Genomic DNA, 26226 nt, shown 5'->3' with positions numbered 1-26226 from the left:
CTCAGGCCACAGGAAAACAAAAGCCTCATTCTTCGCCTCCAGTCTAAAGCCTGCATTATTTTTACTACGACATAGGCCGTGGGCTCTCCTCCAGCGAGCGAGAGGCGGGGGTGGCGGAAGTCGTTCCGGGAAGTACGAAAACCGCGCGGGAAACCGCGTAGCTCGGAACGCGGCCCACAGGTGCCGAGGCGCCATAGCAACAGCGCGGGCGGGGATAAACGGAAGTACTCCCCTAGAGGGCGAGAGAATGCGCGTGGCCCACCAATAGGAGCGCCAGTCTGGCGATCTCTCCGCCCCGGAGGCGGGCTCCGAAAGTGGCTTCCGGCGTGACCTCGCTGGTTTGCGGTACGTATGAAAGCTTTGGGGTGCTGCGGGGACCAGAGCGGGCGTCTGTGGGCGACGGAGTCGGCCGTGGGGTCGGCGCGGGCTTGGGAGCTGACGATATGTTGAGGCCCGCAAAGGGCACGGGTTGGAACAGCTCCATGACAAGTTGTTTATTTTTAATTTAAAATTTAAAAAATTGTCTTTTTGAGACATGCTTTCACTATGTAGCCTACGCTGAGCTGGAACTCGTGTAGCTCCTGACTCGATCTCCTGATGGGTCAGGCGGAGAAAGTGTTACTGACACTGTTCGGTGGCAGCCACTTGTACCGTTCTATCCAAAACGACCACACCCGCCCCTTGCCTGCCCCGCCCCCACTCCCCTTCTGTCTTGTTTGTAGAGCCAGTATTTGAAAGCCCGAGGCTAAATGTGTTCAGAATCATGTTTGTCCGATTTTGGAAAAGTGTAGGATTCCTGTGCTCCGTGTTATGTTGCACTTCGTGCTGATAGCCCCAAATAACCCCTAACCCAGACCAAGTTCTCAAACGGAAGACTGGAGAAGTCTAGATAAGGAACCTAGATCGTGGTTTGGTCTGTCTGCCTGCCTGTCATCTACCTACCTATCTAAGCAATCTATCTAATCATCTATAATTATGTTTTCTAGACAGGGTTTCTCTTTGTTGCCCTGGTTGTCCTGGAATTCACTCTGTAAATTAGGTTGGCCTTGAACTCAGATCTGCCAGCCTCTTCCTCGTGAGTGATGAGATTAAAGGTGTACACCACCACTGCCTGGCAACCATGGTTTTACTGGCAGTGCCAGTAAACTTGGAGAAACTGCCATCGGTCACCGTCATTGTCACCTTCACCTGTGTACCTTTGTAGCCCCAGCTCCCTCCTGTGGAATACTGTTCCTCATGAGGTTCTGGTGCGTTTCAAACCAGGTTGTGCCATCAGCGCATTAACACTGCCTAGCATAGGCCACCCATGCTATGCCCAAACATTGCTTATTCTGTAAATGCTTGGATTTCAAAGTCTCCTTTGAGTGGGCTGTACCTATCTATGGTTAATCCTCACTGCACAGTCCCTTGTCGCAGACAGTTGCCATCCTAGCCACAAGCAAGCATGGCTCCTGTGATCTGTTCCATACCCATTTTCTGACACCCCCTTTCCCATATCACACCATTTGGCCTTTTTCTGTACTATTCTCATTAATATTTAAGTTGTCTTTAAGTATTTTTGTTTTGTAACATACTTACGAAGATTAAATGAACACCTCAGGTGAACCACCACCAGATTAAGAAATGTATTATTCCATACCCCCAGTTCTCCATTGAATCTCCTCTACAAATTTTCCCACTACTCTGAATTCTGTTTTCCTTTCTGTTGATAGGCCTCACTGACTTGCTATGGCCCTGCCATGATCACTGTGTACGGTTTGTGTGAATGTGTGACTTGCTTTTTGCATATGGTGTGGTTTTGTGTGTTTGTGGTTTGTTTTGTTTTGTTTTGTGACAGTTTCTCTTTCCCTGGCTGGCCTGGAACTGGCAATGTAGACCAGGATGCCCTTGAACTCAGAGAGATACACTTGCCTCTACCTCAGAGTGCTGGGATGAAAGGCAGCCACAGTGCCCAGCTTGCATGCAGTGTGTTCTGAGCAGTACTCAGGTGGATGTGAGCAGCCTTGTTTTCCTTGTCACTGTCCTGGATTCCATGGTGTGATTTGAGTCCCTTTATATGGTTGTCCCTTGGTTGATAAGGCATTTATAGTATTGCCAGACTCCCATTACATGATGCTTCTGTGGACACGTCTCCTGGGGCCAGTGTGGACACTTTTGTAAGGAATGCACATACTGTGTTTCTGGGGACATGCAAGTTTGCTGGAATCTGTTTTCCCCCAGAAGAGGATGAAAGTCACAGTCCAGGGATTCCACCACTTTACCTGGCTGAAGATTCTTCCCTTCTCTCTGCTCCTCTCCCCTTCCCTCCTTTTGTCTTCTCTCTCCCAGATTGATTTTATGTATGTATATGTGTGTCTGAGTATGGGTATGTGCTTGAAGCCCTCAGAGAGCTTGGATCCCCTGAGCTGGACTTAACAGGTAGTTCTTAACACGCTCTTAACTCCTGAGCCCACACTGGCCTGAAACTCACTCTGTACAGAGTCCAGACTGACTTCAAATTCATTCTCTCTCCTGCCAAAGCTTTCTGAGACCTGGGAATGCTGATGTGTGTTACTGTGACCATGTCAGTGTATCTTTGATTCTCTTGTGTGATCACATGTAGACCAGCTTTTAATGTATTTTTGTTTATACATCACCTCTCATGCTGCTTCCGCATCCGCTCTTCTCTTTATTTTTCTCTTCTTCTTGATCCACAGGGGTTCTTAGTGCATTCTGAAGAAGGCTCTTGTGGTTAGTATATTTTAAACACCCTCCAGCATGTTGCCTCCTCCCCTTCCTTCCCCTCCTTTGGTATTTTTGGTGAGGTTCTATAATGAAGTCAGCCAGTACTGTATCCTTTTATGCTTTGTCCTTTGTGGCTTTTGTGTCTTCTAAGGACATCCTTTCCTATTCTAGATCTTTGTTACTTTGTAGTGTGAGCACGTTATCAACTTGTTTTCTGTGTGTACTGACTCAATACTTGCTTTCTTTTGACTTCCCCTGCATTGATTGACAGATGCCAATCCTGGAACAGATGGATGACTTAGTTTCATCCTTTCTTTCCTTCTCCCTTGCTTCCACCCTCCCACGGGCCAGGTTCATGAGGCCCTGCACCACCAGACCTGGCTAGAAGGGATTATTTATAACTACATTCCTTAAATTTGAGCAAATGGACTTACCTTACTTACCTCTTGGATGTTGGCTTCTAATTTCATTATCTCGTGGTCAGTCTGGTCTGTGGCCTGGCTCTGGCTGCCTTGGGGAGCCCTGTTCTGCAGCCTGCAGGGCGGCTCCGACCTCCCCTTCAGCTTTTGCTGTCCTGCAGATTACCTGTCCGTGTTCTTAGTGCTCCATGCACTTAGCCTTCCCCGTGCTTTCACCTCGTGATCCAGAGGACCGCGAGCTCCCCTACCCCACAGTGGATTTCTGTGTGCTGCCGCAACCCTGATAAATTAACATGAAGGTTTGTGAGACCTCCTCATAAAGGCCTAAACATTTGCAGAAGTTGTGTGTGTGTGCTTGTGTGACCGGTTGTTTGCCACTTTGTGATGATCATTATTTCTGCTAATCCTCTTTTAAAAAACCATAAAGTACATTTTGACTCATTAATAAAACCAACCAATCTAGCTCAGTTTGCAGGATAGATTGGTTTTTAATCCTTAAATTGGGTTTCTTTCTTTTTTCTTCCCATCTCCTCTTCTCCCTCCCTTATCCCAGGGTTGAACCTAGGGCCTGGTGCATTCTAGGTAAACCCCCTGTTATTGAGCTATTTTTCTTCATTGTTAGCATTAATCTAATTGTGTAGCCAGAATTCATGTTGCCTGTCACGCAGAGGCAGAAATTGAATCCTTAAGCCATGTTTATTCATTGAGCTGGCAATCTTGGAAGACAGAACTAAAATTTAAAAAAAGAAACATCTGAGACAGGCATGGTAGTTCATGCCTTTCATCTCAGCATGCTCAGGAAACAGGCAGGCAGAGACAGGAGTATTTATTTCTATGAGTTTGAGGCTAGTCTAGTCTTCATGGTGAGTTTTAAGCCAACCAGGACTATATAGTGTGACTCTCAAAAAAACAAAGAAAGATCTGCTTTCCCCTGCTCATCTTCAGAAAGCTAATTTATAGGGTCTGGGAAACTGAGGGTGTCAGTCACTCCAAAGCATAGGCTTAGACCTCTGGTCACGTGGTCAGCCTGGCCTCCGAGACCCCGGATGCTTTTCCGGGTATCCTCTGCAGAGTTTCCCTTGTGTTTGGAGAGAGGGGGACTAGAATGTGATCTTGGTTGAGTGGCTGCGTGGCCTGCACCATCCACCCAGCTTCACACCCATGTGTGTAGTGCCGCCCTGGCCGTGGCCCGGCCCGGCCCCTCCCGCCCGCCTGGCAGGAGCAGGTGTGTGTTTATCAGCTCTGATCTTTGTGGTTTGCAGAAAGATAAGTTTTTATTACATTTATTTTTGTAGATACAAGTGTCTCTGTGTGGGTGTGGCTCACATCTGTCATAGCATTTGTGTAGAGGTCCGAGGAGAACTTGCAGGAATCAGTTCTAGTCCACCATGTCGGTCCTGGAGATTGAACTCAAGATGTGAGCCTTTGTGACACTTGTCTTCACCTGCTAGGCCATCTTGCTGTACCCAAAAGATAGCTTTTTTGTGAGAGAGCAGAGGACTGTAGAAATGGCCCATAGTCCTCCTGATACATGTTTCATTGGCAGCTGGGGAGAGGGGAAGCTAGAGTCTGTTAAGGTCGTCCTAGCAGAGGGTACTTTACTTTTATAGAAAGAGCACAAGACCTTGGCTTAGTTTCTCCAGGGCTGTTGAGCTGGTAAGTGGTCTAGACTCAGGGTACAGGGTACAGACTGAGAATTATCCTGTAGTGATTGGCACAGGTTTGCTGCTCACCGAGGTACTATAATGTCACCTGTGTTAACTCACTGACTTACAGGAGTTCTTGGGAGAACATTTCTGTCATTGATCTCACCTTTTTAGCTAGAAACTGAATAAGATGGAGACTTGAGTGGTCCGGATCACCACTTTGCAAGTAGTTAGTTAGGAGGGCTCAGAACCTGTGCTTATGGCTCAGAACCTCCAGAACCAGTGGGATGGACTCAAGCCTACCCGGTTCTTTTTACTTCTGGAGTCATCAGCACCAGCTGAAGTTTGGCAGTCATAGGCAGCATGTGTTTCTGAACATAATGGAGTGTAGACCTCCGCCATTGCTCTTGTGTGCACGGAGGTGACGGTGCCACCTGTTTTTCAGCTCCCTCCAACATGCAGGGCAGCACGAGGAGAGCAGGAGCCATGACGGATGTACACCGGCGCTTCCTCCAGCTGCTCATGACCCACGGTGTGCTGGAGGAGTGGGAGGTTCGGCGTCTGCAGAACCACTGCTACCAGGTCCATGACCGTGAGTGCCGTGTCCCCGCTCCCACAGCCCTGCTGCCGAGGGTCAAAGACTAGTGAAGCTGGGATGGTAACAAGAGAAGAATGATCTGGTAGCCCTGACCCAACCTTTCAAGACTCTGATCTCATCTTTCTCTACCTCCCCACAGTGACTCTGCCATTTAGTCTGAGAAGCAGAAGCCTGGGTTCTGAATGTGTGAAGTTACAGTTCACAGCAGGGCTCCAGCCTGCATTCCTGCACTGCTGTCCATGTCTTCAGGGTGGGAAGAGTGACTGTAACTCTCGGGATCCTGAGAGTTGAATAGTGACTTAAGGCTAGCACAGGAAGAGTGCTCGGGTGCCTGTTGTTAGAAAGAGGGCAGCTTAGCACATGGGCAGGGCACAGCCTTAGATCCAGCCAGCCTGGTACTAGTGCCAGCTGTGTGCCCTGTGCTAGCCTTTTGCATTTGGAGTATCTCCTCTGCAGGTCACTGGGAGGTGTGAGATGGTACTTGGGGACAGGGCTTGGCACACGCTGAGGCCTCCAGTCACTGGAAGGGCAGTAGAAGCAATGGGGTCAGTAAAGAAAGCTCCTTAGACTCACAGGAAGCTGACTGTGTTGAGTGTCCATATGGGAGAGTTTGTAAATAAGAAGGAAAGTTGACCCTACTCTATGATGTTACTGTTAGGTTCTGGAAAAGTGCAAAATTACTTTCCTTTCTTAGGAAAGTACCAGAGGGGACTGGAAGGTTGTGCTGTGAGCTGCAGTGGTGCTGGTTTTTGCATGGGAGGGTGTAGAAGAGGATGGTCAGTGGGAATCAGACACTTCATCTTGTGCTGTGTTCCTTTCTAAAGAGGAAAGCTGGACTGAGCGTATTATCATGTTAGTCTTGTCTTGTCTTTTCTTTTCCCTCTGTGTAGCCCTGACTCTCTTAGAACTCGCTTTGTAGACCAGGCTGGCCTCAAACCTAGAGATGTTTGTGCCTCTGCCTCCCGAGTGCCAGGATTAAAGGTGTACATCCACTGCCTGGCTGTGTTAGTGTATTCTTGACTTCAAGTGTTCCCTTTTGTTCTGCACTTTTGTTTCCCCTTCTGTATTTCTAATTTTAACAACAAGAACAGTAACATGGCTTTTAAAAAAGTGAGCCAAGACAGGAGTGAGGAGAGGGGTGTGGGTGGAGAACTGGAGGGGTGGACAGGAGGGAAGCATTCAGTTAGAGCTCTGTAGAGGCAAGGGAGGACCCATAGAGATGGGGGTGCATGGACTGAGGGGGCGACAGAACATAGAAGTGGGCTTCCTTCAAGACATGCAGTGGGGAGAGAATGTAAGAAGGCAACCTGGAGCCTGTTCTCCAAAGCAGAAGGCATGAGACCTTCAGCACATCCCAGGAGGGAGCTAATGCGCAGAAGCAATCAGAGGCTGCAGGCCTTGAGCAGGGCGGCCCACTGAAGTGTCCTCTGCTCTGGAGCTCAGCAGCACTTGCTGGCGCTGTTTCCAGATGAGAAGAGCCCAGTGCACAGTGCAGACCTCTGGGAGGATTTGAAGCGGGGAACTGTGACCAGTGTCTGCTTGGGAGCCTGGGGGCTGTCTTTGCCTGAACAGCAGTGGGAGAGGAACTTGGTTGAGAGACTCTTTACTGATCAGGAGGGCCACACCTGTCCTCCCTGCTTCACGCCCCAGAACTTCATGTCTACCACTCAGCATCCTTCAGAGATGAACTGGTGGCTGTGAGATTGTCTCTTATGCTTTTTCCTCTCTCTCTCTCTCTCTCTCTCTCTCTCTCTCTCTCTCTCTCTCTCTCTCTCTCTCTCTNTGTGTGTGTGTGTGTGTGTGTGTGTGTGTGAGAGAGAGAGAGAGAGAGAGAGAGAGAGAGAGAGAGAATATGAACACAGGTGCACATGTGAAGGTCACAGGACACCCCTGGATGCTGCTCCTCTCCTTCCTTCCACCTTGTTTAAGACAGGATCTCCTGCCTAAGGTTCCTGGGGTTCTTCTTTCTCTACCCCATTTCCCCATATGAGCACTGGGATTACAGATTTGTACTCCCTTACCTGGCTCTACATGGTTGCTAGGGATTTGAACCTAGTCCTTATGGCTTGCACAGCTAACATTTTCCCAGCCAAGCCACATCTCCCTAATATAAGACCATCTCTTGGCTATAGGGCAGGTTTTGTTTTTCCCTCTTCCTTTTGGTTTCTTGTTGACAGCACAGTTTTGTGGTGCTGTGATGGAGCCATATGATGCTTTACTGCCCGGAATGAAAGAAGTTTGGCATTTCTTTAATTTCTAAGTTGCTATGACCTAATCTAGGAAAGTCCTGTAGAATTTGTCTAGGAAGTAATTTATAGCAGTAGCCCCTTGTCTGCTGGGATATGTTCCGAGACTCCCCATGCATACCTGAAATTAGGGCTAGTACTAAACCCTGAGTGTACTGCGCTTTCTCCTGTCCATACACGCCTGCAGTGAAGTCTAGAGTGTGAAGGAAGCACAGTGGGAGACTTGGAGACTGAGCAGAAGACTTAGCAGTGATAGGTCAAGTGAGTGTGCACTCTTGCCTTCATGCCGCCATACTGCCCTGTCCTAATGCTGCTGCCGCTGCCACTGCCACTGATGTCAGAAAGTAGCACCTTGACTGGGGGAAGCCTCTGTGACTGTGTGTACCCTGTCTGTCTTTCCCTCCCACCACCCACCACACCTCCCTCTTCTTTCTGGGTTGTTTGAGACTGGTTTTCTTTATGTAGTCCTGGAACTCACTATGTCGACAAGGCTGGCCTTGAACTCACAAAGATTCACTGGCTTCTAACTCCAGAGTGGTAGGATTAATTTTTGCACCAGCACACCTGGCCATGTATGCTATTTTTTGTGCTTGCATCTGCTAAGGTAAGCAGGGTAATCGAGGCTGTCATTCCCTGTCTGCCATCCAAGAATTCTTGTTACTAGAAAGATTTTAAAACAACTAATGATGGAGCTAAATGATACAAAAATCAGAAATGCTTGCAAGACCCAGTATTATTTCTCTTATATTCTGAAGCACTGCCCAGAAAAGTCCCTTACACAGTGGGACAAACATTATAAGAGAAGTGTGGTACAAAGTAGCGACTGATCTGCAGGCCATGCCTTGCCACGCTGTAGTCACACTCATCAGAAGCACTGTTTGTCCTGGTATCTCCTTGGGGCCCCTGGGAAATGTTTATTCCTCATTGTCCTTGACCCAGAGGAGTTAGGTTTTGACCTGAACGCCTGGTGCAGAGCCGTCTGGCTCCTCAGAAAGAATCTGGAGACGTGTGTATTTTGTTAAACCCTTGGATTCTACCCAGGGCTTACATCCCTGTGCATGTACATTGCTCGGTGTTACTGCCTGACAGTGCTCTGCTGGGGACTGGGGACCTTGAGGCACGAGTCACATCATGTCTGTAGAATCCCCTTGCTGGTCACAGGCACAGGAAGTTTAAAAAAGAGAGGTTAGGAGCTAAGTGGAGGATTTCCACATTGGATCTAGGTGGAGTAATGGGGACATTTCCTTCTCCAAACAGTCCAGAGAGGGACAGAATGTCAGCACAGGCCAGTGAACTCCTGAGAGACTCACTGGGATACCGAACACACACTAGACATGCTGCCTTGTCCAGTTTCCAGGACAGGTGTCCAGCAGGTCACTTAAGTTTGACACTGTCTTTATGAGAGAAGCATGATTCCACAAGCTAAAGGGTGACAGTCCCACACACTGTCCCAATTCAAGGTGCTCTTTGTGAGTCTCGGGTCACATGCACTTTTGACCGTAAGTCAAGGGCTTCTGTGACCCCTCTTCCTCTTAGCTAATTTGCTAGATTGACTCAGCACTCAGGAAAGTACTTTGTATACATTTGTTAGGAAGTGGGGTCGCTGACCTTTCGATGTTGTGATATGACAACTTGATCATCTGTGGCTGTCCTGAGATGCATGTTGGCTGTGGGCTGGACATGTCTGCCACAATTGATAGCTCATATATAGGCAGATAGAGAAAATGTGGAGGGTGGGATTTGGGAGGTGAGATGGTGTGGTACTTTTGAGCCTTCTAAGTGTACCACCCTCCTTTTCTGGGGTCCCAGTACTGTTCAGGGGTTTTATGAGGGTCTCATTACATAGGCCTGATTAATTAGAGCCTATGTAATTATTATGATTAACTCCGGCCTTAGTTCTTCCTTTCCCTGGAGTTTGGGGGACTCTAATGCTGACACTGTCTTTCTGGTGACCAGCTCCTACCTTGAAACTACCTAGAGCTTCCTCATTAGAACAAAAGGTGCCCTCACCCTGGAAATTCCAGGGCTTTTTGGAGTTCTGTGTCAGGAACCAGGGGCAGAGACTGGGTGGTTCTTGTATGATAGGCAGTAATGGGGTGAGACTTCAGCTGCCCTAGCTCAGCTGTGCAGGGTTTCAGCCATGGCAGACCGACCAGGCTGAGCTGGAGGCACATCTAGAAGACTTCAGAGGTACCCAGTATATCAGGAGAGTCTATGTCACCAGAGAAATAAGCACTTGAAGGCCAGAGCGTCAGGCAGCTTCTGGGGAGACTGGGAAGAGCTGCCCCTTCTAAGCTCAACCCTCTGCCATAATTTTAAGTAAGAAACATAGGTTGACAGCGGGCTGTTGAGATAACTCAGTGAGTAAAGGTATTTTCCACCAAGACTGATGACTTGAGTTCAGTTCCCAGGACCTACATAGTGGAAGGAGAGAACCAACTCTGCTGCAAAAATAAACGAATGTGAAAGGAAAATAAAATTTAAACTACAGATGAAGCACTCCTGAACCAAATGCTCCATGACCTGGAATCTGTTGAGCACCAGCCTGACACAGTAGAAGGTCCCACACTCAGTCTTTCACGCACAAAATTCTTCAAGCTGTTACATAAAATTATCTTTAGCCTGTCATTAAGTGTATAGGAATCCAGAGTCAATTTCATATTTAGACTGGAGTCTTATCCCAAGATGTTATATTATGTAAAGTTAGGTATTCCAAAGTCTGAGAAAGGTCCACATTCTCATCTGTAATACCGATTCTGCCCTGACTGAGTGAACTGTAATGAGAAGGGAGTGCCTATGCCCTTAGTTTATGAGGCCTGCATCACTGTCATGTCAAAGGCATTGTGAAGACAGACCACAGACCATGGTTTACCGTGAGCATTCTCAAGCTGATATGCTGATTCTAACCCAAAGATGATACAGGGGGATCAAGTGGGCTTATTTGAAGAGTGTTGGGTTAGTTTAGTATTTGTCTTATTTTGGTTTTATTGCCATGAAGAGACACCACGGCCTCGACAACTCTTATAAAGGAAAACATTTAATTTGTGTCTGGCTTATAGATTCAAAGGTTTAGTCCATTATTGTCATTGGAAACATGGCAACATGCAGGGAGACATGGTGCTGGAGAAGGATCTCTAAATTCTACATCTTGATCCAAAAGCAGCAGAAGGAGATTGTGTCTCATACTGGGTGTAGCTTGAGTGTGTAAGACCTCAAAGCCTGTCTTCCTCCAACAGGCCATACCTCCCCATGGGCAAGCATTCACACACATGAATGTATAGGGGCTATTCCTATTCATACCTCCATAGTATTTGAAGCCAGCCAGTGAGGTCATGTGGCTCAGCTGATAGTGTGCTTACCTAGTACACATGAAGCCTGGCTTCTAGCCCTGTATCACACACGCTGGGTGTGGTGTGCATGCTTGTAATCTCAGCATTTAGGAGGTGGATGCTGAAAGATCAGAAGTTCATCCTTGGCTACAGAGAGAGTTCGTGGCCAGCCTGGGATACATGATAGAAGAAAAGAAAGTTAACTCATAAAATTATGTAATTCAGCCCATTAAGAAATTGGGTTCCAGGCCAACACCACACACTCATACAAGCTTACTTAAACACTTTACATATTTAAAAGATGCTGTAGCTGTGGAATTCAGTGTGCATTTTTACATACAGAGCATATCAGTTTGGAATGGCCACAGCAGTAGCTACATGAGGTAGCTGCAGAGAGTTCCTCAGCTTCTCTTGTATGAAGCCTCCTCCTGCTTAGATCCAGGCCACTTTCAGGAGTGTGCGGAGGCCTGTAAAACTGGAGTTGGGTCCTCGCCACTCAGATGAGTGTCAGGAGGAGGTGATGTTGGCTAGGCTTTTCCTCACTAATGTGACCAGTGTCTGTCCTACGGGGAGATGCTTTAAACACATTTTCTTTTTTTAAAGATTTATTTATTTATTTTATGTATACGAGTACACTATTGCTCTTTTCAGACACACCAGAAGAAGGCATCAGATCCCATTACAGATGGTTGTGAGCCACCATGTGGTTGCTGGGATTTAAACTCAGGACCTCTGGAAGAGCAGTCAGTGCTCTTAGCTGCTGAGCCATCTCTCCAGCCCCCTAGAAACATTTTCTAATATGTGTGTATTGATGAGTGTAGGCTGCCCTGGAGGGTGTGCTTGTGGGGGTACAGGGCAGCACCTGTGAGGTCTGACTGTCCTTCTACCTTTCCCTGAGTTCCGAGGGTTGAACTCGAGCTCTCCTGCTTCCATGGTGACTTCACCAACTGAGCGTCTCCCAATGGGAGCCATCTGGAGACAAGGTCAATGCCCATTTGACTCTGGCTCATAGTTCACTAGCATTTCTCCCTAAATTCTTTAAGGGCTGCTAGTGCCACTGACATACTGTAACTGATTTTACTTTATGTTAATTATTAGTAAAGTGTAAAAGTTATCTTCTGAAGATAAAATATTTAAAAATTAGATATAAAAAAATTAAGGGTTGGGCTTAGTGGTGCATACCTTTAATCTTAGCCCTTGGGAGGCAGAGGCAAGAGGCAGAGACAGAGGCAGGCAGATCGATCTCTGAGTTTGAGGCCAGCCTGGTCTACAGAGTGAGTTCCAGGGCAGCCAGTCTTGAAAAAGCAAACAAAACAGACAGACAGACAGATGGTGGCTAACGAGATGGCTCAAGGTTAAGAGGTCAGGGATGGCTGTTAGTTTTCTTTTTTCCTGAGATAGGGTCTGTATAACCCAGGTTGTTCTGGAACTTACTCTGTAGACCAGGCTGGCCTCAAACAGAGATCCACCTGCTTCTCCCTCCCAAGTGCCGGGATTAAAGGCGTGCACCACCACTCCTAGCATACGGGGTGGCTACTCTTGCAGAGGACATGGGTGTTCAGTTCCCAGTAACCATATTGTGGGTCAAACCAGTAACTCCAGTCTAGGAGATCCAGTACCCTTTTCTGACCTCTAGCACATGTGATGCACAGACATACATACAGACCAAAGACCCCTGGACACTAAATAAATAAATATACCCAAAAAAATTAAGATTGGAAAACTTTTCAGTAAGCCCAGCAAACCCATACCGGAAATGTGCTGTGTAAACAGCTTGGTGAACATGGAGTCTCCCTGTGTTTGCAAACCTTTCCCTGTTTTGCCCGGATTTGATGGTAGCAAGCTGCTGACACATTTGTGCCTCTTTCCTTTTTCTCATGCGTAGTCACATGTGATGCTGGCATTCTAGCTGTGTCATATTGTGTAAACACATCTTCCCAGAGAGGTCTTAGTAGCAATTAGAAGCTAGCTCCAAGTAAAGTACTCTTGTATTTTTAGTGAATTTACTGTCCGCCTATCCTCCTTGGCTGTGATGAGCACTTTGTAAGCTCACCTGAGGCTGGGGGTGCTTCTCCTGGAAGGAATGTTAGATGGGGTGGAGCTCTGGGCACGAGCCATAGAAGGTCACTGTACTGGAGTTCATCAAGAAAACTGCAGAGGGAAGAGGGGTCTGGTTAAGAGTAAAGAGATCACCCTGAAGGTGGAACATGGCATCTGGCTCTACTCAGGCAACATATGGAGGGGGACAGTCCATTGCCTGAGTTCAAGCTGCAGGAGTCAGATGAAGGTGAACTAGTAGTGGCCTGTGCAGAATGGGAACCTAGAGCCATTGTGACAGTGCATGCCTGCACCCACATCTAGCCTCAGGGATTGCACTGTGCCTCAGACCTGCAGGATAAAGTACTAAAGGAGCTGGGCTGCAGAGCGGCTGGCTGTGAGCCTGTGCTCTACATGGGAGCTGTTGCTCCTTGGGAGGAGGAGTGCGGAGGCCTTTTGTGGGTCAATGCAGGCTGCTGGCCTGGGGAAGCTGGGAGCAGGCAGATCCATAGGGATGCACACTGTAGTTGAAGCAGGGACGCTTTCAGGTGTTATCTGTGCCTGGCCTCTGAGTCTGTTAGCTCTGGCTTTCAGGTGTTAACTGTGCCTGGCCACTGAGTCTGTTAGCTCTGGATAAATGGTTTGTTTCCTGGGCTGTCTGGTAGAGTTGTGATCGGACTCACCACAAGTCCAGTTGGTGCTTGAGAAGCTGGTTTCCTGAGCTAGGTCTGTGGCTTACAGGTGGCTGCTGGGCTGCTTCTCATACTCGAGCTTCTATGTATGACTGCCTACTGCCTGTCTGTCCAGTTTCTGGAGAAGAGTGTTCCCCATCCTGCTTCAGGTGAGAAACTACAGCTCTTTATCAGACAGCCAGGGAACAGGGTGGATCCTTTTAGTCTCTTCACAGGAGGGTTCCAGGCCATGTCAGAGTCTGAAAACTGGTAGAGCCCTGTGGTGTGCAGTGCCCTATAGTAGTCTAAGTCAGTTAACATGCTAAAAGAACCCCCTAGCCCCCCTCCCCCCCGTGTGTGTATGTTTGTTTGTTTTTAGTAAGAACCTGCTGAGTGTGTGAGTGTGTAGTTGCTGTGGCCCGCCCTTTTGACGGGAGGCTGCACTCACAGTGGTATCTCCTGCTATCCCCTGGCATGTCAGCCGGCATTGCTCTCATGAAACCTGAGAAGAAATTCCGTATTACAGACCCAGCAAGGTGAGGTGCTCTGGTTTCAGCTGGGCCTCTCCTGCTGCACTGGTGGCACAGAGCTATCACCCTGCTGCTTCTGTAAAGGATAGATGGACACCCGCTTTCAGCAGGAGCAGTTGCAGTGGGACCCATACTGACAAGGTCAACAGTAAAATTCTGAGAAAGTGGTTTGCATGTGACAATTCGCGTTGACATTCAGAACTCAACCAGGATGGAAAAATGGCGTTGTGGAGCAGTGCTGCACAGCAGACCTCTGGCCAGGAGAGTGTCCTTGCATGGCTATACTGTGCCCATGGCATGGCAGTGCTCAGGGACATTCCGTGCGCAGGCAGGACGGTTAGGTGCTCTGCAGTGAGCACATCATCTTTCTTGTCTTGTCTTGGTGCAGCTGAGTAGGCCTGCTCGCTAGAATGTTAAGTAGTGGTTGTGGCAAGCTTGAAAATGGGCCCCTGAACAAAGAAAGCATCTGAAGCCCAAACTAGTCAGCTGGATCTGGTGGCCCATGCAGTGACTGAGTGAGGACCATGAGCAAGCCACAAGGAGCAAGCCAGTAAGCAGCACCCCTCCATGGCCTCTGCAGTAGCTCCTGCCTCCAGGTTTCTGCCTGGAATCCTGCTCTGACTTCCTCAGTGTTGGACTGTGATGTGGAAGTACAGCCTGAACTCCCTTCCCCAACCCCGGTTGCTTTGGTCATGGTGTTTTATCACATGCAATAGAAAGCCCAACTTAGCCAGTCTGTGTCCTTATCTCACCTTGAGTCTATCTACCACGTGCCAAGTCAGCTACTGTTCTCTGTCTTGACTTCTGAAGGTGGAAGAATCATTAGGCAGTTGTGAGCCCCAGGATATTTTTTGAAACATTGATACAAGGAAGAACAACTATAGAAGGTGGAGACCAGTGCAGGCAGCCCCCATCATTCATGCTGAACCAAAAGGATGGCCCCGGTGTGGTTTTGATTCTCTCTGATGCATCACTACATGCCCATCCTGGGCGGTGGTTCCTGAGGGTCTGCTGAGAAAAATGAACAGCGCTGCAGTGACCTGACGTGCTGGTGTTGAGAACTGTCAAATGGTTTGCTGCCCCACGAAGCAGGGCACGCAGCTGCACTGCAGTGCTTCTCAGTTTTGTACCCACATATCCAAAGGTCAAGATAGTCTTTTCTCTAGGACTCATGAGTGATATGCTCTGAAGGGGGAAACCCCAGGGTCCCCATGCACCTCTGTGTCCTTCCATGCACAGCTTTTCCTTTGTTCCAGCTCGGTAGGTCTCAGCCTGTGGGTCTCAACCTCTTTGGAGATCAAATGACCATTTTACAGGATTGAATATCAGATATTTACATTGTGATTCATATCAGTAGCAAAATTGTAGTTGTGAAGTAGCAATGAAATGAAATAATTTTATGGCTGGGGTCACCACAACACGAGGAACTATATATAAAGGGTTACAGTGTTAGGAAGCTTGAGAACCACTGATATTAAAGGGTTGCAGCATGAGAAAGGCTGAGAACCATTGCTCCAGCTGAGGTCAGCTCTGCCCAGCACTTGGGTCTGTAGCAGGCCCTACCTTGCAGGTGGCCTTCTTGCTGTCACAGGACAAGTTGGCTCACAAAGGTTTGGACCACTGGGGCTGATTTTTACTCTTATTTTCTCTGTCTAAAAATAGCATTTCCTGTCTTTGGTGACTTTTTTAGAACAAAAATACTTGTTGGCCAGAGATAGGGCAGCAGACTTCCTGACCGTCTGCTATTAGGGTCCAGTGTGTAGTGAACTGTAAGTCCCACAGCCTATAGAAGTAGGCTCTGGTTTAGCAGGAAGTTCTCTAGTAAAAGCACACTAGATTCAGTTATATACATCTAGCCAGAGAGAAGCGGTTTCAGTGGGCTAAACTTTTGAGTCTGAGAGGCCTGTTTTGTTCAGTGGGACACCACCCTGTGAATCTGGGCTCCAGGCTCTGATTGGTTCTCTGTCAAGCATGCCCTGATGGAAAAGCTTCTTCCTGGGCCTTTATGGGTCTTTCCCTTTCTGCAGCCCATCTTGGGGTAGGACCAGACGAGGACTGAACTGATGATGCATGCCAATGTCAGCCACTTGGCTTCCAGCATATCATCTCTAATTTCAGCAGCCCCTCTGGTGACTTCATCCAGGGCACTACAGTTTCTGTCCTCTCCTCCCATCCCCTGGCAGAGCCCCTTTTTGAGACTGAAGTACTGTGACAGCTCGGGGCTGTGGTGGGGGAAGGCTGTCAGGTTTTCTCTGCTGAGGATGTATGGCTTCGTGCCTGTGCTGAGGATCTGGAGTTTGGCAGCCCAGCTCCATGTCCAATTTAGGGAAACTCTGAGAGTTGTTTACTCTCTTTAGGCAACCAGTGTAGAAAGAGGACATTAATAATGCCCCTGGCAGGGTGGCTGTAATGATAAATGCACCACACCAGTACCCAGTGTCCAGCAGGCTGCAAGGTGCATTAACTACAGTTTCACGACCACAGCCTAGAAGAAAAGCAGATGCCTGCATGACAAGGAGACAGACCCTGGTTAGGCCCAGTGCCTGCTCACCTTGTGGCTGAGCAGACCACATTTCACACTGCCAGCTGCAGGCTGCTGCTCTCTGATGGGCTTGCATGACCCTCGGCGTTTGAGGTATGTGCCCTTTTCTCAGTAGGTTCAAGATTCTGAAGAGAGGTTTGGTGTGAGTAATGGTACTTAACTCTTAAATCTTTCACAGTAGGATTTCATGACTGGGAATACTTGCCTTAGAGTCACATGGCACAGTTGGGGGCACACGTAGTTCTGCAGGTTTGCAGACTGTCGCTTCTTGGCCAGGACCTCCTGGAGCAATAGAGGCCATAGACCTTGACACTGAGGGGTAGCACAAAAGAGACCCCAGAGCTCGCCTGCCTAGCATGGAGTGGGCTGGGAAGCTTCTGGAAGGACGTAGGGCTGCTTGGCACCTGGAGCCTGGCTTGGAACTCCTGGGTGGGTGTCCAGATGTGGCAGTTGGTGACCACCATGAGATTACTGCTTGAGAACTCTGGAGGGCAGTGCTGAGAACTCTGGCTGCCTTGTCAGGGATGAGCCTGGCCAGGAGGCTGTGGAGATTAGAGGGCACCACCGAGAGCTATGCAGGCCATCTGGAGTGGCTAAGAGAGGCTTTGAGGTAAAAAGTTGCGCTGGGATGAAAGAGAAGACAAGCTCACAGAGAAGTGGGTCTTTGCTGCTGGCCCTGTTGCTACCAAATAGCAAAGCCAATTTGGAGATAGTGAAGGTGTGGGGACCTGTTGAGCATGAGGTCATTGGTGGAGACAGCCACATGGATGTGGCCTTCCTGGGGGATTGTGTGAAACGAGGGTTGCTCTCATCCCACCCCCGGAGTACTTGGAAAGTACAGCATTAAAATAGTGCCTTGATCTGCCCACAAAGAGCAGTTTTCTGAATGACACTTTGAGGTACCTCTTTGGTGGAAAATATGAATTGTCCCTTTTAGAGAGGTGAGACTGGTTTGAACCTGTTCACAAAGGATCTTGTCACTTACTCAGTGAGAGTAGTGATACTGAAGAAACTCAAAGTATTAAAACTGGTGTTATAAATGACTCAATAATAGATTTGCTTTGGAGAACTTAAGTCACACAAGTGGAATTTAGTTAAAGGAACACTGCCTCCAAAATATGCCAGAGGTAAGTGGTCTGCTAAACAGGCCTGTTGCAATAGGGGAAATTGAGGATCCTAGGATGTAAATGTTTGTTTAGCAGGAGTGACCAGCCCTTAGGTTCCAATTTCATAACAAAGGAGACATTACTGACTCCTGAGAGCCTTTAGGCCTACCCCCAAAGATACCTCAAATGGCAGCTCAAAGTGGGCAGCCAGGGTCACAGTCATCAGTAGTCCTGTCTGCCAGGTGGGCAAGTGGACCTAGGTAACAACTGTTCGAAGAGAACACTGGTGTCCCTAAGAGGTAGTTTTGGCAGTGTCTTTGCTGTGGAAGTCTCCCATCTGCCCAAGTGGACAGACTTGCAGTCTCTGCCTGTCTCTGTTTAAATTGTTCTAAGTATGACTTGGGGCAGGGACCTAAAAGAGATTTTATTAAAGAGGTCGGCTTATGTAAAGTGCATAAGCCTGGGGTATATAGAAGTCAGCAAAACCATCTGTTCAAGGCCAGTTAGTTATTCCTTGGGCATTAGCCAGCGCCGGACACACTCCTCCTTCATTCTAAGTGTGTAGAGTGATTCCTCACTGGGAAGCCATGCTATTTCTACTACAGTGGCTCTTGAACACTTGAGTCCCTTGCCAGAATTAGTGTCAGTCTTTCAGAGTTGGTACCTGGGGCTGAGAAGGGGTCCTCACTGTGTGTCAGCAGAGTGCATCATGGGAAAGGCCCCTTTGCATCGGCTCTGGTGTCAGGGGGCAGCAGTGGGAGGTGCGAATGTCAGCTCTGAGTCCTGGCTTCCTCCTCCTGCATCATTGCTTTCTACTTAATAGCTGATACTGATTTTTCATTTAACTGCATTTATTAAACAAAGGGACAAAGAGCTACTGCAGCACATGTATGTGTTGCTATTACTGTAAACCCATAAGCCTGCGTCTTTGTTTGCCCTTAGTGTTGCATGTCTTCCCCGGCTACCAATTCTACCTTTTGTCTTTTAAGCTGACTTTATTTTTGTTATATAGTGTTAGAAATGCTCACTTTCTGTAGGAAGTGAGATAGCCAGGGAGCAGATCCCTGCAATGACCCTTTAGATGAGTCTCCTTTCTAGTGCTAGCCTTAGTAAGCTGCAAACATAAATGGTGACATAGTGTCTGTTTCTGTTTTTGTTTTTCCTGCAGTTTTTTCTCAGTGGTTCTATTTTTGTTTTTTTCTTTATTTAAAAAAAATTTTTTTTTGCTTTTTTTTTTTTTTTATGACAGGGTTTTTCTGTGTAACCCTGGCTGTCCTGAAACTCACTCTGTAGACCAGGCTGGCTGTTGAACTCAGAGGCCTGCCTGTGCCTCCCGAGTGCTGAGGTTAAAGGCATGCCCCACCACTGCTGGGCTTCCCAAAGTAATTCTAAAGTATACATCTTTTGACATTATTTTAATAAATGAAAACAGTACTACTCTTGTCTTGAAAGTATCACACTGCAGATAGGTAATTCTAGTGTATGAAGCTGGCCATATGCCTTCACTATGTTAAAGCAGGTTCTGTAGCCTACAGAAGGGCTGAATCTCCAAGCTGGGATGTGTAACACGTGCCCGCTCCCTCTGTAGCCTCTCCTGGTCTTTCTCACCAGCTATATTAGCATCTGTTCACCCGAGTCCCCTGCAGCATTGCTTCTGGATCTGCTCCCCTCCTCAGACTCATGGCTCTCAAAAAGGTCCCTGTCAGTGGCCTCCTGATGGCAGCATAGCATGAGCTTCTGCTAGAGCCTGGCTCCCACAGCTCACATTGTCTCTGCCTGTGCTCAGAGAGCGGCCAGGGCCTGAGAAGGGCCAGTGGGAGGACATTTGGGCAATAGCTGCTTGGATTATGCTCAGAACAGGGCCTCTTCTGCTGTGAGTGCCTCAGTGAACCTCTCTTACCCTGCTGTGGCTCCAGCCTGGGCTGGCCCAAGGCCTTCCTTCAGGCGTGTCCTGTTCTGGGTAGCTTCCTTGGAGGAGGGAGCTGTGTGGGGCCACTGGCACAGCATGAAGCCTTGGGGCAGAGGAAGGAAGGCCACTGTCTCAGTGGTCTGAGATAACAATCTCGTCAGCCTTTCTGCCTCACTACACCATCTCTGTCTCAGCTTATCTTTGAGCACTCCGGGAAGAAAGAAACCACAGTATTGGCATTGGCCCAAGAAAGCCAAAATATTTGTCTAGGCTGCTAGTGTGGTCAGGTGCCAGAGATTGAAACAGGCTGTGTGTGCTTTTCTGACGAATCCACTCCCATCCCTGCCTGCTTATTTCCAGGAAATGCTACTGTAGATAAGCTGGAGGACTTCATCAACAACATCAACAGTGTCCTGGAGTCCCTGTATATTGAGATAAAGAAAGGAGTCACGGAAGACGATGGGAGGCCCATTTATGCACTGGTATGTGAGGCAGCGCCCTCTAGTGGCATTTTGAGAAACTGGCTCAGAGGGCTCTGCAGTAGCTTCTTCTGGACCCACTCTTCGGAGAGAGATGAGAAAGTGATCAACTTTGTGGTAGAGACATGGCCTGATCCTTATGTGATTTATTTTTAGGTGAATCTCGCTACAACTTCAGTTTCCAAAATGGCTACGGATTTTGCAGAGAACGAACTGGATCTGTTTAGAAAGGCCGTGAGTACAGTACTCACTGCTACTGTAGGCAGCGCTTCTAATGGGAGGAAATAGAAACTGCAATTGTGGAGGTCACTGTCATGCTCCCCAGCTTCCTGGGTCTCACAGGGAGTGACAGGTCTTAAGCTGCCTGCCAAACAGATTGCCTGAGAATGCGTTGGAGTGCATGGGTCCCAGTCCCTGGCCCAGAACGCTCTGAACCCAACCCTGCACTTTAATGAGGCGCTCACTGAACGGTTGACATGCTAGGGCCCTGTTCGTCCAAGCTTTGTAGCAGTGTGCTCAGCCCATCTGCCACACACCTGGCTGAGACTGGTCCTGGGAGCACGTAGCAGCTTTGGGGAAGGTGGGAAAGGAGCACCCCTCTCCAGTTTCAGCTTGACTGGGCCCTTCAAGGCAGGTAGACTTTCTAGTTTAACCGTTTCGTGGTGCTCCTGCGTTGTCTGCAGTGTGTGGAGAATAAGGCTAGGACAAGGGCCATACCCTGTGTGCACATAGAATACCTAGCACCTGTCATAGGGAATGTGCCTGGTGTGAGCCAGTGCAGCTTCTCCTGACCCACACTGGCTCTGCTCCTCTGCCTGAGGGAGGAGAGGCGCTGCCTCATGTGCCCAGTCATTGGTTTTTCTCCTTCTTCTGGGAGACGGAGGCAGGGCAAGAGCGCTGCTATGGGGTGGTATGGCAGGAGTTGGATTGGGCATGTCTACTGAATATACATTTTCTTCCTGAAGGGAAGGCAGTCTGTACCACTTTGCCTGTGTTGGGGCCATTTTAACTCATCCTTGCCAGGGCTGGCTGGAGGCTTAGGTGCCAAGTTTGTTATTCAAAGAGATGAATAAGGCACCTCTTTCTCTTGCAGTTGGAACTGATCATTGACTCTGAAACTGGCTTTGCATCTTCTACAAACATTTTGAACCTAGTTGATCAACTCAAAGGCAAAAAGATGAGGAAGAAGGAGGCGGAGCAGGTGCTGCAGAAGTTTGTGCAGAGCAAGTGGCTGATTGAGGTACCCTGGGGGCCTTCACCTGTTCACTTGGGAGTGCACGGTCTGTGTCTAGCAGTTGAGCCAGGCCTGTCTGTGGGCCCTTCTTTACTGTAAGCTTTCCGTGACCTCTGAGAGGAGAGCCTGTGTTCCCTGACTTTCACATGGTCTGTCTTGAGTGCTGCAGCCACAAGTGGAAGAGGCTGGAATCAGTGGAAGGTTTATCTGAGCTCTGGTGCAGTCGGGCACCTTGCAGTGGTGTGATTGAAAACAACCTCACAGGCTCATGTTTGAATACTCCGTTCCTAGTTGGTGGAACTGTTTGGGAAGGGGTAGGGGGTGTGGTCTTGTTAGAGGAGATGTGTCACTGGGCGTGGGCTTTGAGCTTTCAAAATATTTCCGTCATCCCCCGTGTGCTCTCTGCCTCCTGCTTGTGGATTGAGACGTAAGCTGTCAGAGATTGCTCCAGTGCCGTGCCCGTCTGCCTGCTCCATGCTCCCTGCCATGATGGTCATGGTCTCTAGCCCCCAGAACTAGGAGTCCCAAATTAAATGCTTTCTTTTGTAAGTTACCTCAGTCACAGCTATGAAAAAGTAACAGAGAGAAAGTTTGTGGGATGAACATGGTCCTAACGCCTTCCTGGGTCTAACCTCTGGTACAGGTAACAGCTCTTTCATTCCTGTGCCTGGGCATAGGAATCCTGGTGTGGGAGGGGCGAGGGTGAGAGTGTCAAGTGCCCTATTGGGCCACCTGCCATAGGAGGCTTCTAGAGTGCCTGTTGTGACAGTGTTTTCAGTACTGTGCTGTTGAGGGCCAGTACTCTTGGCCCTTCCACTCAGGACACGGACCCTAGAGGTGCACAGAGTACATGGAGACACAGGTGGGTCTCAGAGGAGCAGGCTGTGTGGTGAGGCCTGGCTGGTGCGAGGCACATACCCCCAGGTTACCCCCAGAAAAGGCACTACTGCTTCCAGAAGCCCAGACCTGTGCTCAGGTGGGCCCATGGATCACAGCTCTGCCCCACAAGAGCCCCAGCAGACTGCTTCTTCCTTGGGTAGTCAGTCGACGGCCTGAGAGTACTGTTCGTGGCCTTACCTGCTACCCTTCCCTTCCTCTCTGGGAACCTTGGTAGAATTCTTATCTGAGGTGTCTGCCAGGAAGAGAGGTAGAGTGGCCTTGGGGAGTGAGGAGCAGCCCGGGGACATTGTGTGTGTCCTGTGAAGGTGTGTGTTGACCACAGCTTGCTTGGTTTGCCTATGTTGAGACCCTGCTAGCATGCAGCCCAGGTAAGAAGCCTGGTTAGGTGCCTGTAGCACACACATCAGTGACTTCAGTTTCTTGATCTCCCAAGTGGGCTTGTCAGTGTAGATGTTTTCAATGTACTCTCCTTGAGGGAGACTTTGAGAGCAGGGCTTCGGACCTCATTGTCCCACTTCGGGTGTGCCTGACAACTGTCGTGCTCAGTAAGTGTGTGCTGGGTAGGTGGCTGGGCCAGCAGATGGGCTCACTGTGAGCTCCCTTTGCCCAGTCTTTGCTGCTAGCAGGCTGGTGACAGAGAGGAGGGGTCCCACCTCCAGCTTCCAAGGCCTACCCTGGTGCCCATAGCCTCTAGACCCCTGTCCTCCAGTTGCCTTTCAGAATGAAGTTGCTGGCTGTGCCTTCTGCAGACAGCTCTGAGCTGCTGCAAAGGTTTAATGGGAGTCCTGAAAGTCTGTGAGCTGCTGTGGAGGGCAGCATGGAGGCCCTCTACCTTGCCACCCGTCAGCCCCCCAGTCTCCTCAGTCCTGCCTCTGGGTGTCCCTTGAGTTCTTGTTCACCATGTATCTGGTGAAGGAAGGCACAGGCTCAGGCAGTAGGGGGCGTGGTTGGGAGAGTACCTCTGGGCTCCTCCACTCTCTGGGCAGGGCTACTGTGAGTTCTGTAGGAGGCCCACTGTTGCCCCGGGCTGCTGGCTGGTCCCTGCCAAGCCTTCCTAGGCATCTGGTTCCTTTACCCGAGGGACTGGGTTTTAGAGTCATCTTTGGCCTTGGAAATGCAGCCTCCCTTTGCTAAGGCTTCCCACAAGGTCTTGTCGCTCAAGGGCATGGGTACTATGCAGCTAGGAGGCTCTGGACTGGAGGGTGGTAAGTCAGGCATCAGAGCCTGGCCCACCTCTCCCCGTAGTTCAGGTTGGCTCCCTCTAGTGGCATGCAGCCTCAAGAGCAGGGGAAGGAGGTTCAGGGAGCTGGCCACCAGTATGGACCTAGGATCTTTGACAGGTTCCCACAGAACTGAGACTAGCTTGAAAGTTAGCCATGATCCTGCCACATCCGAGGAGGAGGCCCCACGTCCCTGACTGCCTAGCAATAACCAGTGCTCAGGATTCTCATGCTCTGTGTACAACGACCTTTCTATCTCTGAACTCCTTGCCCACTGCCCACTTTTGCTTCTGGAACTAATTTCACTCACTTCTTTAGTCACCAGGCCCCCTCATAAATGCTCTGCTCCCACCCTACCATTTCTGCCTTGGAAAGGAAGCCCGTCTTCCACAAGCACCCTTCTCCACTGTGTGGTGGGTGGGGAGGGAACTCAGGCGTGGAAGACAACAGTATCAGGGGGACTATCCTGTTAGGCTGTCTCCTCAGTCTCCGTCTATTACAGGGCCACCTTTGCATGTGGCCGTCCTGTCGGCTTCCCTCTGTCCACGTCATATGCCCAGGACTACTGAGACTACACGCTGGCTCTTTCAGCTTCATTTGTAAAGTGGCAGGCAGGACTGGCAGTGACAGGGCCACACTGGTGGGAAAGGGTTGGGAAGTGGGCACCCGGCTGGGGTTGTCTTGGGTGACCCATTGGGATATTGCTCTCCTCCCTGGCCTCTGTCTTGTCTTGCTGACGACACCAACTGTGACTGGCTTGTGGGGCGGCTGTGAAGATGGGGTCATCACATCTGTGAAGGCAGAGGAGGTTCTGAGATATGGAGGGCTAGAAGACCTTCACCTCCATTGTCTGTTTGACATTTAGTTTCCCTTTCTGGAGGTTTGGCTAAGGGGACTTTGCTGACATTGGTGGGCTGGGATTGGTGACAGTGTGCAGTGACTAGAGCATCTAGACCTAGTCCTCCTGCACTCTGGGCTGTGGGACCGGGAGAGTCAGCACTGAGCTAGCGTGAGTGTGTTGTATCTCTGCAGAAGGAGGGAGAGTTCACCTTGCATGGCCGGGCTATCTTGGAGATGGAGCAGTTCATCCGAGAGAGCTACCCAGATGCTGTGAAGATATGCAACATCTGCCACGGCCTCCTCATCCAGGTACTTCGGGCAGCAGTGGGAGAGGGGTCCTGATGCTCAGCCCGCTGGATCTCCACTGTTGCTATATCCCTCAGGATATAGCAGCTTCAGGACAGGCCATGCTATGCTCCTACTGATGCACTCGCTCCCTAGCTCTCTCCCTGGACACTCAGCCCTATCCCGGGGGTGCTGTTGGTGCTGGCTGATACCTTAAGCCTTGGTATCTCTGTGGCAGGCGTTTCTCTGTACCCACCATTCTCCTTTGCGGCTTTGCAGGCTCCTACGATTCAGTCTGGCTGGAAGCCTGAGTTTGCTTCTTTTTGATTATCTTGGGTAACCAGGCTCCATACTGATCTTCTATGTGTGTATCCATGGGGCCCATGATATTTCTATGTTCAGATTCTCTGGCTTGCAACATGCTTCTCTTGATCTTAAAGCGTGCGATGCTTATTGCTACTTGGCCTACTACAAAGCTGTATGCCTCTATCTCCCACCAGGGACTCTGGTCAGGGAGCTGTGCGTGGGGTTACAGGGGCTTGGCGGGTAGGGAGGTTTTTAGCATCTCCCATCCATGTCTACTTGTTCAAAATTCTGTAGTGAAAGCCCTACTGTAAGAGCTTGGGTTTATTGCCAGCATTAAGTTGGGGCCTGGAAGGTTAAACCCACCAACCTACTAGCCATTTTCTTACAGCTTTCTGAAGGTTTGTGAAGTTGTGAGATGTACTGGTCCATGGTCATCGGGCTTTCTTGTTTCAGGGTCAAAGCTGTGAGACGTGTGGAATTAGGATGCATTTGCCTTGTGTGGCCAAATACTTCCAGTCTGCCCCTGAACCACACTGCCCCCACTGTAATGACTACTGGCCCCACGATATACCAGGTACGTGGCCTCCAGAGTGCTCATGGGATGGGGTGTCTGTGGGACCTCTGTCCTAAGTCCGGGCCTCAAGCACACCCTTGGAGGGAGGGCTGAGGAGGTCTCTGAAGGTCATCGTTAGTGACCTGAAGTGCAGGTGAACACTGCCTGCCTGCCTTATTCTTCAGGGCTCTAAAATCCAATAGAGACTCCAAGGTTTGTGAGAGCCAAACAAGGCTGTTCTTATAGCCACTCAGGGACAGGGATGGGAAAGCCACTCCCCAGCTCCCCCAGTGAGCCATGCTGCCTGGCTCACGGTGCTGTGGGAAGAGGGTTAACAGTGACATGTCCTCATGGGAAACAGCTGTAGATGTAGCTACTGTACTGTGTGATCAGTCCATTTGCCCTGCTGCTCACTGTGTCTCCTTGCTGTTCTATACACAGAAGTCTACAACCCTGAGAAGGAGAGGGAGGCTGGCATCTCCAAGTCGAGCAGAAAGTCCTTGCGGACCCGGCAGCACTAGCTGTGTCGTCCTGCATCGCTCTGGCACTTGGTGGCCTGACCCTCACAGTCCATTTACAACTGCCGTACCTCCTTTGTTATTTGTTCTTAACACGTTTTTAGTAAATGTTTCCTGATGGCACTGTGCTCTGT

At 49.3% G+C, this 26226-nt stretch overlaps 1 protein-coding gene across 3 annotated transcripts; it reads left to right on the top strand.

Annotated features, from left to right (window-relative positions):
• The first annotated feature begins 221 nt into the window (after nt 1-221).
• On the top strand, nt 222-26226 carry Nsmce1 (NSE1 homolog, SMC5-SMC6 complex component). Of its 3 annotated transcripts, none has more exons than XM_021207415.2 (8): nt 222-345; nt 5235-5381; nt 20118-20239; nt 20393-20470; nt 21330-21476; nt 24623-24739; nt 25475-25595; nt 26016-26226. In XM_021207415.2, the coding sequence occupies exons 2-8, from the start codon at nt 5246-5248 to the stop codon at nt 26093-26095; spliced, it is 801 nt and encodes a 266-aa protein (XP_021063074.1). In that variant the 5' UTR covers nt 222-345; nt 5235-5245; the 3' UTR covers nt 26096-26226. The 3 variants fall into 3 exon arrangements, with proteins under 3 accessions (XP_021063074.1, XP_029390997.1, XP_029391036.1); XM_029535137.1 differs by lacking the exon at nt 222-345 and adding an exon at nt 2708-2730; XM_029535176.1 differs by lacking the exon at nt 222-345 and adding an exon at nt 3420-3442.

Source organism: Mus pahari, chromosome 1 (genome assembly GCF_900095145.1).
Source record: "Mus pahari chromosome 1, PAHARI_EIJ_v1.1, whole genome shotgun sequence".
In the NCBI taxonomy this organism is placed as follows: domain Eukaryota; kingdom Metazoa; phylum Chordata; class Mammalia; order Rodentia; family Muridae; genus Mus; species Mus pahari.
Note: the sequence above shows the minus strand (reverse complement) of the source record. Positions and strands in the feature narration are given on the sequence as shown.

Bases quoted from the DNA above. Each gene is read 5' to 3' on its own strand.
- Nsmce1 (XM_021207415.2), top strand. From the start codon at position 5,246: ATGCAGGGCAGCACGAGGAGAGCAGGAGCCATGACGGATGTACACCGG. The intron at 5,382-20,117 runs GTGAGTGCCGTG...GCTTATTTCCAG, and splicing joins CTGCTACCAGGTCCATGACC to GAAATGCTACTGTAGATAAG. The intron at 24,740-25,474 runs GTACTTCGGGCA...TTCTTGTTTCAG, and splicing joins GCCACGGCCTCCTCATCCAG to GGTCAAAGCTGTGAGACGTG.